This window comes from Bufo bufo, chromosome 2, assembly GCF_905171765.1.
Source record: "Bufo bufo chromosome 2, aBufBuf1.1, whole genome shotgun sequence".
Taxonomy (NCBI): Eukaryota; Metazoa; Chordata; class Amphibia; order Anura; family Bufonidae; genus Bufo; species Bufo bufo.
The window spans coordinates 292,951,356-292,966,554 of record NC_053390.1 but is presented as its reverse complement, the minus strand read 5'-3'; the positions used below and the strand labels follow the sequence as shown (position 1 = coordinate 292,966,554).

The following is a 15,199-nucleotide window of genomic DNA, read 5'->3' as shown; positions in this document are numbered from 1 at the left end:
TGCCCTGCTGTCACTGACAGCGGGCAACCTGATCAGCAGCTGCACGATTAGTGTGCAGCTGCACTTTCTGAAAAGACGTTCTGGAACGTCCGTTCAGAAATAGACGTCCACCCATAGGACGTTTATATCCTATGGGCGGACGTGAAGCGGATCGTACCTTGGTGTTGAGGTTTCCACTAGACCCCAGGCGTATATTGTGGATAACTTGATACAATTACTGGCCAAATTTAAAATGAAAACAGATATATGGAATAAACTTCCTCTGTCGGTGATAGGCAGGGGGAATCTTATCAAAATGATTTTTATGCCACAACTATTATATATTCTTCATAATTCGCCAATTTGGGTAGCTCAGCACCACTTTTACAAAATACAGCGAATTTTCCGGTCTTTGGTGTGGAGGGCCAAGCGCAGTAGGATCCGGTACGAAACCCTACAGAGAGGCAAAGACATGGGTGGCTTGGCTCTGCCAAACCCCTATCTCTACTTTTTAGCAGCTCAACTACAGCATTTTAAAGGCTGGGGGAATATAGTGTGGGCAGGGAGAAGTGGAGAATTGGTTAAGTGGGTCGCTGGTTGCAATCCCCCAATAATGGTATTAGAAAAGGATGTGGCAGTGACAGTAAGGGATCTCCCAATTTTTAAATTAATGCGGACTGTGTGGACTAAGTCTAGGGAGGTTTTAAATATGGCGGGATTACTCGATCTGTCGCCGATATGGAATAATCCCAAATTGAAAGAGTTGTCTCGGTTGTCAGGTTTCCAAGATTGGGAGCGCAAGGGGTTGTGGAATGTGGGTCAATTGTACTCCCAGGGAGTGTTAAAGCAATTTGAACAATTGTGTACAGAGTTTGAGTTGAACTCCAGACAATTTTACAAATACTTACAGCTGAGACATGCCTTAAGATCACAAGTAAAAATTGGACCGGTGGTCCTCGCCTCCCATCGGGTGTTGTCAAATCTGATGGTGAGGGGAACCTCCAGAGGAGGGATATCTAGAGCATACGGGGCAATGCAGGAAAGGAATCTGGAAAAGTATCCACTATTCATTAAGAGCAAGTGGGAGAAAGATTTGGGCCCAATCTCGGATGCTCAGTGGGTAGAGGTATTGGAGTTAACTCCAACACTGTCTATGAGTGAGGCGGCTAGATTATCCAAGATTTTTCTTCTGCATAGAGTATACAGGTCACCACTCTTTTTGAAGATGATAGGGTATCGCCCTGACTCGTTATGTCCGAAATGCAGGACGGGTGACGCTGGACTGTTCCACATGATCTGGCAATGCAACACTCTGCATAGATACTGGTCTAAGATAATAAAACTGATTAACAAAATATACTGTGCTACATATACACTAAGTGCAAGAATGTGCATACTCGGATTATTTGACTCTGAGTCTTTACAATCTCCCATTAAGACAGGTATCAACAGAATCCTGTATCAAGCTCGGAAAACCATCGCTGCTAAATGGATTCAGTCGTCTCCTCCTAGTTTTGCAGAATTTGTGGCTAGGATGAATGTGGTTATAAGGCTAGAGAGGGGAACGTATTTAAAGAGAAACTGTCTGTCGAAATTCGACTCCGTATGGGGACCATGGATAGACAGGTCAGGGGTGTGCAGTCAATGGCTGTCCTTGCACTGTAGTAGCTGGATTGTTCTAGGTCGTTCTTAAAGAAGGGGTGGTGCTTACAACTAATAATGTATGATTGTCGGTCAAAGAAAGGTGTACAGGGAGTGGGCTGATATCTTTTGAATACAGGGGCCAAGATCATCGTCCGTAAATGTCACTCATTGTAAAATGTGGGGGGAGTTCACTGTTATTTCTCTTACCTTCGCTATTGAACCATTGTTACCATTTTGGCTAGCCTGCCTATGGGCTTAGTATTGCGGGTCTGCCGGCGTCTCCATTGTCTCAGTTATTGAATTCATTACTGTGATCTGTGTATTTGCACATATTCTAATGTATCTGACTAATATGTTAAATTTGCTGCTCTCTTCCTATAATGTTGGGGTTATGGGGGATTTTGTTATTGTATTTTTTGAATACATTTGTATTTATTTTTACTTCAATAAAAATTATCTGATTAAAAAAAAATAACCAAATTACGTACTGGTAATTCCCTTTTCATGAATCCTCCATGACGGCATACCATGAGCGATGACCCGCCTCCAACCAGGTAGGGACAGGAAGTATAAATTTGACTCTCCTCCGGCTCCTCCTCAGTGTCTTTCTGGATCGACCGCCTAGAGAGTGTTTTTTCGAATCTTTTCATTTACACTTTTTTTTTTTTTTTTTTTTTTTGCACACCATCACCTATGTGTAGACCTATCATATTCTTATGAACGTATATATATTTTATATATGTTTTTTATTATTTTTTTTATTTTTTTTTGGGGTGGGAAACCCCTATGCCATCATGGAGGATTCATGAAAAGGGAATTACCGGTACGTAATTTGGTTTTTCCCTTTCATCCTCCATGACGGCATACCATGAGATATAACATATTAAACAACTAGGGGGAAATTATAGCTTGAAGAACTTCCCTCCCAAAGGCTAGATCTTGACCTGCCTCAACATGGACTCTGTAATGTTTGATAAAAGTATTAGGGCTAGAACAAGTGGCCGCCCTACAGATCTGCTCTAGTGAAGCGTTAGCCCTTTCTGCCCAAGAGGCAGAAACTGATCTTGTAGAATGTGCTGTAAAGGCTTTAGGAGGCGATTTTCCTAGCGCTTTATATGATTCTGAAATCGCCGTTTTAATCCATCTGGAAACAGTATTTTTTGTCGCTCTCTGCCCTTTATTTGTGCCAAGAAACTGAACAAATAAGGAGTCCGTCTTTCTGAAGGCCTTCGTGGCTTCTAAATATATTAGAACTGCTCTGCGTACATCCAATTTATGAAACCTCTCCTCTCCTTCTGTTTTCGGGTTGTCACAAAACGAGGGAACCAATATTTCTTCTTGCCTGTGGAAATTAGACACAACTTTGGGAAGGAAGGAGTTTTCCAATTTAAACGTAATTCTATCTGAAGAAATAACACAGAAAGGCTCATTAATCTTCAGGGCCTGGATTTCCCTAACCCTGCGAGCTGACGTAATTGCCACTAAGAACAGGGTTTTTAGTGTTATATATTTTATAGAGACAGATGATAAGGGTTCAAAAGGACTTTCTATTAAGCCTGATAAAACTACATTGAGATCTTAGGGGGGAGTCATGGCTTTCAATGATGGTCTCAGTCTGTCTGCCCCTTTAAGGAATCTGATAACCCAAGAATGATTGGAAATTTTTTCATCAAAAACTGCACTAAGAGCCGATACGTGACTCTTAGTGTATTGGGACGAAGACCTTTCTCCAGCCCAGATTGTAAAAAACCTAGAACTGAAAGGACTGAAAAATTTTCAGGGGATACTTTCTCTTTTATACACCAGGTATTAAAAGTTCTCCATACTTTATTATAGATCTTTGAGGTTATCTCCTTTCTACTAGCCGACATAGTATTGATGACGGGATCTGACAGGCCTCTAGCTTTTAAAATCAACCTTTCAGGTTCCAGGCTGCTAAATGCAGCCTTTCCACCTCGGGATGGTGAACTGGTCCCTGCGACAACAAATCCTGATCCCAAGGAAGGATCCATGGACTTTGGATGGACATGATCTTTAATAGTGGAAACCATGATTTTTTGGGCCATAAGGGGGCTATCAGAATAACGTGAGCCCTGTCTTGCCTTATCTTCTTTATCACTCGAGAAATTAGTTGCAGAGGAGGGAAGGCGTAAGCCAGATGGAAATTCCATTTTATTGAAAAGGCATCTATCCCTTCGCTTCTGTCTCTTGGATTGAGGGAAAGGAAACTACCTACTTTTGCATTTGTGGCTGACGCAAAGAGGTCTATCTGGGGAACCCCCTATTTTTTGGTTATTTGGTGAAAAACTTGTTTCTTCAAACTCCATTCTGTTTGATATATCTTGACCCTGCTTAGGAAGTCTGCTTTTACATTTAAGCTTCCTTTTAAATGGACTGCTGAAAGGGATCTTATATTTCCTTCTGCCCAGGAAAAAATCTTTTCTGTTATTTGGCTCAGACATTGGCTTTTTGTTCCACCTTGATGGTTTAAATATGCCACCACTGTTGTGTTGTCTGATCTTATTTGGACATCTTTTCCTTCTATGTATTGACTCGCAACTTTTATAGTCTCCCAAACTGCCATCAATTCCTTTTGGTTTGAGGACAAAGTCTTTTGGTGGTCTGCCCAGGCCCCTTGGAAATAGTGATGAGAGTAATGCGCTCCCCATCCCCAAGGACTTGCATCTGTTGTGACAAACACCTGTTCTTCCGAATTCCATGGAATTCCCTGGCATAGGTGATTTACTTGTTTCCACCACAGAAGAGACTGGTTTACTGCAAAGGGAATCAGAACTGTTTGTTCCAATGAACTCTGGTTTCTGTCCCAGCAGGTTAATACCCAATGTTGCAGAGTTCGAGAGTGGAACTGAGCCCACTTTACTGCAGGGATGCAAGAGGTTAAAGTCCCTAGTAGTCTCATAGCCTCTCGTATCGAACAAGATGGATGACTTTGAAACCTTGAGACTTTTTCTACCACTCCCGACACTTTTTGCTCTGTAAGAGACGTCCTCTGACGAGTGGTGTCCAGGGAGAGGCCCAAGAAAATTATTTCCTGGGACGGGACTGGCTTTGATTTTTCCCAATTTATTAGCCATCCCGCTAGATACAGCGTCTGGCAGGTCACTAAGAGATTGTTCTCTAGTAACTGTCTTGACTCGCCTACTATCAGTAGATCGTCTAGATAAGGAACAATCAGGATGTTTCTCCTTCTCAAGTGGGCCACCAGCTCCAGCATCACCTTTGTGAAGACCTTGGGGGCCGAGGTTATTCCAAAGGGTAATACCTGGAACTGAAAGTGGAGCAGATCTTTCCCCAAATAGACCGCTATCCGCAGGAATTTTTGAGACTGTTTGCATACCGGAATATGGTAGTATGCGTCTCTTAAGTCTATGGAGGCCAAGAAGTCTCCCTTTTTTAGCAGATTCACGGTTGATCTTATTGTTTCCATTTTTAATTTGTTGTATTGTATGAACTTGTTCAAGTTTTTTAGGTTTAATATTAACCGAAATTTCCCGTCTGTTTTTTTTTACTAGAAAAACGGTTGAATAATATCCCTGACCTTTTTGAGAATGGGGAACCAGAATTATGGCTTTTTGAGCTAGTAGCTTCCGAATCCCTTCTTCCAGATTTGTTTGAAGAACGGTTGTTTTCTGAATTGGAGTTACCCTGAAAATATTTGAGGGAGGAGGAAGACGGAAAACTATTTTGTAGCCTTCTGATATTATATTTAAGACCCAATGGTTTGTTGTAATCTTTTCCCAATAGTCTAGAAAAAAACTTAATCTCCCTCCTACCTAAGCACTGGCGTCATTGCTTTGACGGTTCCGTATTCTTTGTAGAGAACAAGTACCCTCTACTCTTCTGGTTTCTTCCTCTTGACCAGCCCGAATCCCTATTCGTTTTCTTTGCTTGAAAGGGGTTCCCTTTTTTAACCCTCCGAAAGGGAAATTTCCTTTTTCCGGAGTCCCTGGGAAAGGTTTTCTTTGAGTCGGAAGCCTTTTCTAGGATGGATTCTAAATCTTCTCCAAACAACAAATTACCATGAAAAGGCAAGGTACATAACTTTAGTTTTGAACTGACCTCTCCCGACCAAGACTTTAACCAGAGGGACCTTCTTGCCACGACCGCTAACCCAGATGCCTTTGCAGCTATCCTGACTGATTCCGCAGTGGAGTCCGATAGGAAATCCACAGCTTTAATTAAGAGCGGAAAGGAATCTTTTAGACTATCATATGTATTTCCGCTTTTCAGTAAGGATTTTAACTGCGTGAGCCATTTCTTTAGTGATCTGGATACTGATGTTGCAGCTAGGTTTGGTTTAAACAAGGCCGCACAAGCTTCCCATGTCTTTTTGAGGGTTTGATCCGTCTTTTTATCCATGGGGTCCCTTAATGATCCCATATCCTCAAATGGTAAGGCGTTTGGACCTTTCACTAATTTAGATAGGTAAACGTCTATCTTAGGACAAGTTGTTAAAAGGGCCTCATCTTCACTAGAAAAAGGGAGCCGTCGCCTTATTGTCTTAGGAATGAACAATTTCCTATCCGGGGATCTCCATTCCCTTTTAATTAGATCGTGCATATTTTTATCTACTGGAAAGCCTCGGTTAGACCTCTGCTCAAATCCACTGAACATCTCGTCATGGACTGATCTGCGGACCTTTTCCTCTGAAAGATCCATAGTGGCCCTAATCGCTTTAATTAACTCTCTGGTATCCTCTGATAAAAAAAGATAGTTTTTAAATTCTGAATCAGATCCAGAATCTTCGGACCCGAGTTCTCCTGATTCTGAATCTTCCTCTAATTCTGAATCAGACGTTTTTGTCGCTGGTCACTGCGCCTGTTTGGAGCAGGAAGGGATTAATGAGGTATCTGACATAGCAGCCCTGATTTCTTCCCTAATTGTGTTTTTAAGTTCTTCTTTTAAGGACGGAACTAATTCCTTAGAAATATTGTCAGTGCATTTTTTACAAACTTTCCTAGTAGAGGAATCTGAAAAAGTTTAACAGAACAGATACTGCACTTTTTTGCCCTCTGACTAGTTTTAGCTTTCTGAGCACTCTCTTTCTCACTCTGCACACATACAGAAAGAAAGAGAACATATAAGGGTTAAATAACAGAATATACTGCCTTTACCCTTGTCCTGGTGACATTACTCACAGGTACAGATCCCTGAGTGGTAGCTTCACCTGGATCCAGCATATTTTAGGGTAACAACCAAGCTTACTGTTCCCCCTTAAATAGCTTTACCTTAAGACCTCAGATCAGAGGACGACCTCCGTCATAATCCTGCGCGATTTTGAATCTCCCGCTGCCGCCGGCATGCGATCCACCGCCAGAAGTGCTCTCAGGCCCCATACCGGAAGTAAGCCTGTGGAACGCTTCGTGGAACGCATGGAGCACGTCCACTTCCGGTGACGACACTGTGAGCGCCGGCCATGCCAGATCGCAGTGTGGAGCTTAGCAACTGACCGGAGGGACTCCCTGAGTGTCCGGTCCCACGTGGACCTGTCTGCCCGCACTAGCAGCAGGTAAGAGACAGGTCTTCAGAGCCCGTTTCTCCCAACTAGGGTTCGGACTCTGCTGCCTCCTCACATGGTAATCTTCTTCTTTCTTCATGGTCGGCGACCATAAGGGAAAACCCTATCTCCTACCTGGAGGGACAGGAAGACACTGAGGAGGAGCCGGAGGAGAGTCAAATTTATACTTCCTGTCCCTACCTGGTTGGAGGCGGGTCATCTCTCATGGTATGCCGTCATGGAGGATGAAAGGGAAAATAAAAGCTTTAATCCTGTATGGTGAAAGGCTAATGAAAAACACTTTAATAAAAAGTGATTTAAAAAGTCATATATACTCGAAATGGTATTAATAAAAATTACTGATCGTTCTACAAAAAATAAGCCCTGAAACAGCTTTGAAGATGAAAATATAAAAAGTTATGGGCGTCACAATATCGCCATGCAAAGAAATAGTTTTTTCATAGTTTAACTTTAAGTATTAAAATATAAGAAAAACTATATAAATTTGATGTCTCTGTAAATCGTACTGAATCACAGAATAAAGTTAACATGTCATTTTTACCATACAATGGCAGAATTGCATTTTTTTCTAATTCCACCCCCAATTAGAATTATTTTAGGCCTTCCACTACATTGTATGGGATATTAGATGGTGCCATTAGAAAGTACAGCTTGTCACACAATAAACAAACCCTCATATGGCTATATGAACCAAAAAAAATTAAAGTTATGGCTTTTGGAAAGCTGAATGTCTGTGTCGTAACTATAGTAGATCGTAAACTTGTCTAAAGATGTGTAATCTAAGATAAAACAATAAAACTATATCCTTTGGAAATGCCATAAATTTACAAAAAGTTGAGAGTAAACTTTTAAGGCCTCTTTCAGACGAGCAAGTTTTCCGTCCAAATGAGCCTTGTGAACGCAGAGCATTTGGACTGAAACCTGACCCATTCATTTCAGTGAGGCTGTGCACATGCACATTGTTTCTCACTGCTCATCTCTGCGTTGTGGAAAAAATCACAGCATGTTCTAAAGTGTGCGTTTTTCAAACAGCCCTGGAAATCAATGGGGCTTCTGTGGAAAACAGAAGGCATCTGGATGCAGTATTGCTCATGTGATAAGCCTGAAGTATAGGCTCTGTCTCTCTCGACATGACACAAGCCATTTAAAAATAGCTAATTACTGCAAACTCTCACTTGTTTAAAGCCTCATGCAGACGTCCGTGGAACACGGTCCGTGAGATACTGGACTGGCATTGCAGGAGCGCACAGCGTCATAGCAACCAATAACGCCGTGCGCTCCTGCAATGCCAGTCCGGTATCTCACGGACTGTGTTCCACGGACGTCTGCATGAGGCTTAAATGACAGGGAATGCTGATAAAGTGACAGTATTCTGTAAGTTGCCAAGGAGGACCCAACATAACTTTAAATTACATACATAAAATCTCAATATTCTGAAAAGTAATTAAATTAGTGGTACAGTTTGTAAGGTTTTTTGTGAAGTTTACAAAATGTTTAAAACAAAGATTTATATTTCTTACTGGCGCAAAAACACAAGCTGGACGGTGATCCCAAACTTCTTTGTCACTTCCCTGTGTGAAGAAAAAAAAAAAGTTTTAAGAATTCCAAGATAAAAGGTAGAATCTTTTTAAACAGACAGGATCCATTATTCTCCATAATCAGTCGATATTACTGTTGCCTTGAAGAATGGAGCTCCTTTGTTTACAGCATCAGCATGGACGTTGTATGTTGTCCTCATGTTTGCATGAGTTTCCTCTGGTTACTTCAGTTTTGGCCCATACTTCAAAAACATACTGATTTATTTTGTAAGTAATGTTTCAAGGCGTCCGCATGTGTAAGTTTCAAGCATCAACGCAGGCTCCCCCTTGCGAAGGATCATCGTCTCAGTATGAGCGACAGTTAGGCTTTGTTCACATCACTCTTCAGCCTTTCCGTTCTCCTGATCCGTTTAATGAGCAGGAGAATGGAAAGGACGGATTCGGCTCATAACTGAGCCGAACGGAACTTAAGGACCCCTTAGACTATAATGGGGTCCGTTAGGTTTCCGCTCAGAAGATGAATTTGGAGCAGAGACAAAAGTAGTGCATGCACGACTTTTGTCTCCGCTTCAAAAATCTTCCTCTGAGCGGAAACCTAACAGACCCCATTATAGTCTATGGTGTCCTTAGGTTCCATTCGGCTCAGTTATGTGCCGAATACTTCCTTTCCGGTCTCCTGCTCCTAAAAGGAGCAGGAAAACAGAAAGGCTGAACGGTGATGTGAACAAAGCCTTACATCATTATCTGCTGTTTTTCCCCCTCTCACCCTCCATTTTTTTCTCCTCTCTTCCACTTTCCAAATCATTGAGTATAGATTCTAATAATGAGAAGTATTTTTTTTTTTTTAAATAAGGCAATTACTCATCACATGTAACCTCATCTCTACTTTTACTATCTTAAAGCGTACCTGAGTTTTTAAAAACAGTTTGCATAATGGCTGTGCATTTTGTACATTCATAACTGTGAAGGAATCTTTTTTTTTGGACTTTCCCAATGCCTTTTTCAGTGCTCATTCACATGAACGTAAGGGCTTCATGCCCGTATTGCGAACCGCTAAAGGCAGGTCCGCAATATATGGGCTCTGGCCTTGTGCACTCATGCTGATGCAGTCAAATTGACTTGAATGGGTCCTATCTATTGCGGAGCCGAGGCATGGATCAGAAGCCCATCAGAATGCGTTTCCGTGGGCTTTCGGGTTAGGGCCCCAGCACCGCAAAAGTAAAGACAATGGGTTTGCATTTGAAGTATGGAGTGCACACGGCCAGTCAGTGCCCGTATATTGCGGACCACTATTTGCCCTTACATTCGTGTGAATGAGCCATCAGCCTAATTATTCCCCTTTTCATCTGCACAACTAGATGCATTTCTCTCACAAACAAGGGGTGTCTCCCTTCTGTTGAATCTGCCAGTACTGTACTGCTAGAACATCCTTTCACTTACTTCCTGTGTCTCTGTTACTAGGGACAGATCTTGTCTGACAACAGGCAGTGGACAGCAAATTTGGTGGAAGTGAGACCCCTAGCAGCCATGAGTTTACAGTTTTTTTTCCAGGTGGATGCAGGCATATTCTTTTAATGAAGTGTTAGAAATTTGCTAGTTACACCATTCTCTATTAAATGGAATGTAATTGGGTGAAAGTACAGTAACTCTATAGCTATACTGGATGCAGGCATTTATGTCCTTACCAAGTCTTCACTCTTTCCAAAAGTGTAATAACAATTAAAGAAAAATAAACCTGCACATTTTTTTGAAAAACAAATTCCCAGATACTGAAATGTTTTTAACATCTGTAATTCCCTCATGATGTTACTAGTACAGTAATCACCAAACACAAAAAAAGCAGATTTTGACCAATTAATATTAACATCAGAAAATGACATGCTCTGGATACTTGTGGATGACATTCTATGCCTCCGCAACATTGCAGCAGTGTGTAACGACAATCTCTTCACTCCTCGCTGAAAACCAAAACCCAAAATTAATGGGTCTGCTGTAATATTTAAAGCTAGGGGCTTTATAAGAATGATGAATAATGTGATAGGGGACAGCCAGGTTCCTCTAGATAGAAAAAACAACAATCCCTATTTACTCCTATTCCAGGAAATAAACTTAGCCCCAAAACCAAATCTAACCTGAACAGTCACTGTAAATTGGTTTATAAGCCAAACTAAGAATAGGAACTGAGTGAGTGATGACTATGGACAGAACTGTGAATTATGTTGGAGCGATAAAGGAAATGGTTAATAATTAGATATGGGTTTTCTGTGTACACAGGAAGTGATATAAATGAACTGAATCTCAAATCTAGATGTTCATTTTTGCAACATAGGTAGTAATACTCGCCTTTATAATTATATCCCGAGCCTCCATTAAAAGCTGATGTCCTTCTCGAGTACCATTTTCTACCAACACCTAGAAGATCATGAAAGTTAGAGGCCGAGATTATAAAAGATAATAAATGAAGAACCTGGTAGCAAAAAATAAAAAAGCTAAGAGATACTCACCAGAAAACCTCCTGTTTTCCTCCATAATGTCTGGATGGTTTTCTCTCGTTCGGCAAAGTTGGGAAGTTCATTTAAAGAGTATGCAGACACAACTAGGTCAAACTGTACCTGGAAAAGCAAAACAACCCAAACAAACATTAAACAGGTTGTCCAAGATTTTTATATTGGTGGCCTATGCTCAGGATAGGCCATCTATATCAGATCTGTAGAGGTCAGATTCCCGACACCTCTACAAATCAGGTCGCGGCACTCCGGTCTCTTCCTAGGCCTGTGGTGTCAAATTATTGATCACATGGCCTATTGTAGCTCACTCCCATTCAAGGATGATTGCTCCTTGGACAAAACGAGCCATTATAACTAATGAAAGGTATTTTGGAATGTATTTATAACAGAGTAATATTTAAGTATTTTAAGACATTTTATTTTCTTAATTCCCGGAGAACACCTTTAATATAGCAGCAAAGCACAGTTATACTGATAACACATTTACCACGTTCATGTCTGATACTAATCCACTTAAAATTAAGTGAAGCCATCAAGAGTAATAAAAATTTGTTGAATATAAATTATCTAAGGTTTCATTTAGAGCATTTTAAACATATGCTCTATGGCTTTGGAGCCAGAAGTGGAAAACTGCATAAGGTGGAAAGTTTTAAAGGTTCTTTCATCTTTTTTGCTCACACATATATGTGAGAGAACTGGGTGGAGTTCTTGTCATTTATTCCATAGGTAAAGCAGTAGAGCTGCCCATGGTATGACCAGCATACAAAAAAAAAAAAAAAAAAAAAAAAACGCTTTTGAACTGAAACTGTCAATTTTATTATAGTCTGCGAAATTTCAGCAGCTGCACATTTATTCAACTGAACCGAAATCAGAGCTGGAATTATGGTTTAAACCTAAATTGCCAAATGGGCCAGACCTACCTTGGGTGAAACTGGCAAAAATTGTCTGTAATGAATGCCAGAGATGTGCATCTGGCCCTTTTCTGACCCGCCTGCTCAGAAACACAAAACAGAAAGAGTGGTGGCTAGTAAAGGTTATGCAAGTAATGACTAGAGTATGTAAAAAAAAAGATTAAGAAAAGAAAAATATTATAACAAACAAAAATGTCAAAGTGTATTACCCCTCAATACCAGTTCACTGAGAGTATTCATTGATGCGGAGGAGTCGATACACATATATTCTTTGAGTTTATTACCCCATATACCATGGGCTGCCCTAGAAAACAGAACAAAACAAACAGAGATGAAGAAAATCACAATGCATTACCCCTTGCAGCAGTTCTGTTTCCTTTTCCGTTTCTATTATCAGGGATTTGGGTAAGGACAACCTGCCTTTACAGTTCCATTTTAACGTAGATGAGCTAAATGGCATTTTAAAAACATGTCAGTTGCTCCTCGGCATCTGACGACAAACTGCCGCTCTGGTATTCAGATTAAATGGTGAGAAACTGGCAGTTTATCAGCAACTGTCACCATTTCAAATGACATGCAGAACAGTGTGCTGCTCACGCTCACAAAAATATCAGCATCAATGCCTGCATGTGAATGCCTCTTAGCAGGGTTGGTTTACTCAGAATAATACCTGTCGTTACACCCTCTCAGGGTATAGTGATCCCCACTCAGGACCCCCCACCGCCAACCATAGTGGAAACCAGCCACATAGAGAAACTCTCTCTCTCTCTGGCAGATTTAAAAACAACCATATACTGCATGGTTGCTAATTATTTTGAATGATCGCCATGTGATATTGCATTTTACAAATATTCATGCACTTTCAGCTTCCACGCGATAGGTTATGATCATCAGGGGCTTCATCAGATGGGGCAGTCCTCACGGAACAATCTCCTTAAGTGCTCTCACCATGGCACCGCACCAACACCGGATCCAAAATCCATCAATGTCTGGGGGGTGAACTCAGGAACGCCTTGATATATCTGTGTGGGACACATAAGCATCACAGTCCATGTTCATGACACATCAGTAAAATCCAAACACAGGGGAGAATTTATTAAAGGCTTTATGACCGTTTATGCCATACAAAGGCTGCAAATTTTAAAAAGTGTGCGGTAGTAAAGTGGATTTTGCAGTGCCATGATTCTGGTGATCTATCCTCAGATATCATCAATATCAGATCGGCAGGGTCCTACTCCCAGTATCCCTGCTGATAAGCTGTTTGCAGGGGTCAAGAATCCTCTTCAATGTTTAACTGCATGCCATGTCACTTGAATGGGGTGAGAAGTTGTAGTTACACTGCATTGCTGGAGTCAGACCTTTACTGATTTGATACTGATGATCTATCCTGCAACATATATCAAATCTCAAAGGGAATCTGTCATCAGTGACCTCCCTATCCATCGCACTGCGTAGACAAATAACTGTAGTTTACCTGTTTAAAACTTGATTTTTCTTTTGTCGATCTGAGGCTCCGTTCTCGAGTTATGATATTTTTCCTTAATGTGCAAATTAGGCCTTTAGTGCAATGAGGGCGGTACCATTGCTTTTGCTGTTCCCAATCTCTGCTCATTTATGTGGCCAGACCCTCCCTCGCTGCTTTGATTGACAGGTGCAGGCAGTAGCAAAGCAGAGAGGGAGGGGCAAGCCACAGAAATGAGCGGAGCTTGGGTGCAACAAGAGCAATGGTGATACCCTCATTGCACCAAAGGTCTAATTTGCATATTAGGAAAAAGTACGAAAACTCAAAGCTTCAGATCAACAAAAGACAAACAGTGTTTTAATCAGGCGAACCATAGCTACGTGTCTATGCAAACAGTTGGATAGAGAGGTCGCTGGTAACAGACTCCCTCTAAGGCTCCAGTCACACGTCCGTAACATGTTTTACGGGTCCACGGATCCGCAAAACACGGACACGGCAATGTGCGTTCTGCATTTTGCGGACCACACTTCGCCAGCACTAATAGAATATGCCTATTCTTGTCCGCAGTTGCGGACAAGAATAGGACATGATCTATTTTTTTTTCGAGTACAGAATTGCGGACCTGGAAGTGCGGGTCCGCAATTCCTTATCCGGGCATGAGTCCGCAATTCTGTTCCGCAAAATGCAGAACGAAATTGCGGACGTGTGAATGGACCCTAAGGCAGAGTATGCAACAAATTTATTAAGAGATTTCATTATCAAATAATAAGCATTGCAAATCGTTTAGCACCAGTATCACTCATGTAGTAGAGCAAAACTGTCCTGCTTGTGGGAAAATGTGCCCCACTAACGTTTTTAGGCCCAAAGGATTTCCTGAAATCTTCAGGCTATATGGCATCAATCCAACATTACAAAGCAAGAAAGATTAGAGCAGTAATGCAGATCTAAAAGTTAAAATACTAGCCAAAATGAAAATGTGTGAAAAACCACATTAGCCATCATTTCATTTTCTTGCGTCTCCTCACCTCCTGTAGCACTCTCGATACCGCAGCAAATCCTCCATCAAAACGTGCGGCCAAATATACCAAGCCAAGCTGCTCCGTGTAGCTGTGACAAAAACCATTATGGAAAGAGTTACCACATATATAACATACTGCTACATGTTACAACGCTGCAACCTTTCTACAGCTTATGCCATTGGCAAGTGCCAGCATTTTCCTGAGAATATGTTCACTGAAAATAGGTCAATAAAATGTACTCATCAAAACTCAGGATATGGCTTTTACGGGCAAATTTATGGAAAATGCCTAAAAGAAAGACTCTTTTTCCCAAAGCAACCAATCATAACAAAACTTTCATTTTTCAGGAGCACTGTAAGAAATGAAAGCTGAGCTGTGATAGGCTGCTACAGGTTTTTCTTTTAGACCGTTTCCTAAAGCTCCCCCTATGTGTGTGTCTGCATATAGCGACCACAGAGGATGACACTAATATTGACGCCTCCAACTTTGCACTACATTTCAGTCCTCAACATCAGCATTCAGGAACCAAACTGAAGTACTGCTGAAAAAAAGACAAGTTTTCTTGTCTGAAAGGTCAGAAGGCACTTTTATGGACATAAA

General features: G+C 41.3%; 1 protein-coding gene across 3 annotated transcripts in view; it reads right to left on the bottom strand.

Annotated features, from left to right (window-relative positions):
• The window catches only part of METTL17 (methyltransferase like 17), an 82,613-nt gene that overhangs the window by 40,398 nt on the left and 27,016 nt on the right, over positions 1-15,199 (bottom strand). For all 3 annotated transcript variants that reach the window (XM_040416758.1, XM_040416756.1, XM_040416757.1), the window contains exons 5-11: positions 14,606-14,687; positions 13,067-13,140; positions 12,328-12,422; positions 12,128-12,198; positions 11,205-11,312; positions 11,044-11,112; positions 8,683-8,733 (exon numbers count right to left, since the gene is read on the bottom strand). In XM_040416758.1, coding sequence (XP_040272692.1) covers positions 8,683-8,733; positions 11,044-11,112; positions 11,205-11,312; positions 12,128-12,198; positions 12,328-12,422; positions 13,067-13,140; positions 14,606-14,687 — 550 coding nt within the window. The remainder of the gene's footprint in view (positions 1-8,682; positions 8,734-11,043; positions 11,113-11,204; positions 11,313-12,127; positions 12,199-12,327; positions 12,423-13,066; positions 13,141-14,605; positions 14,688-15,199) is intronic.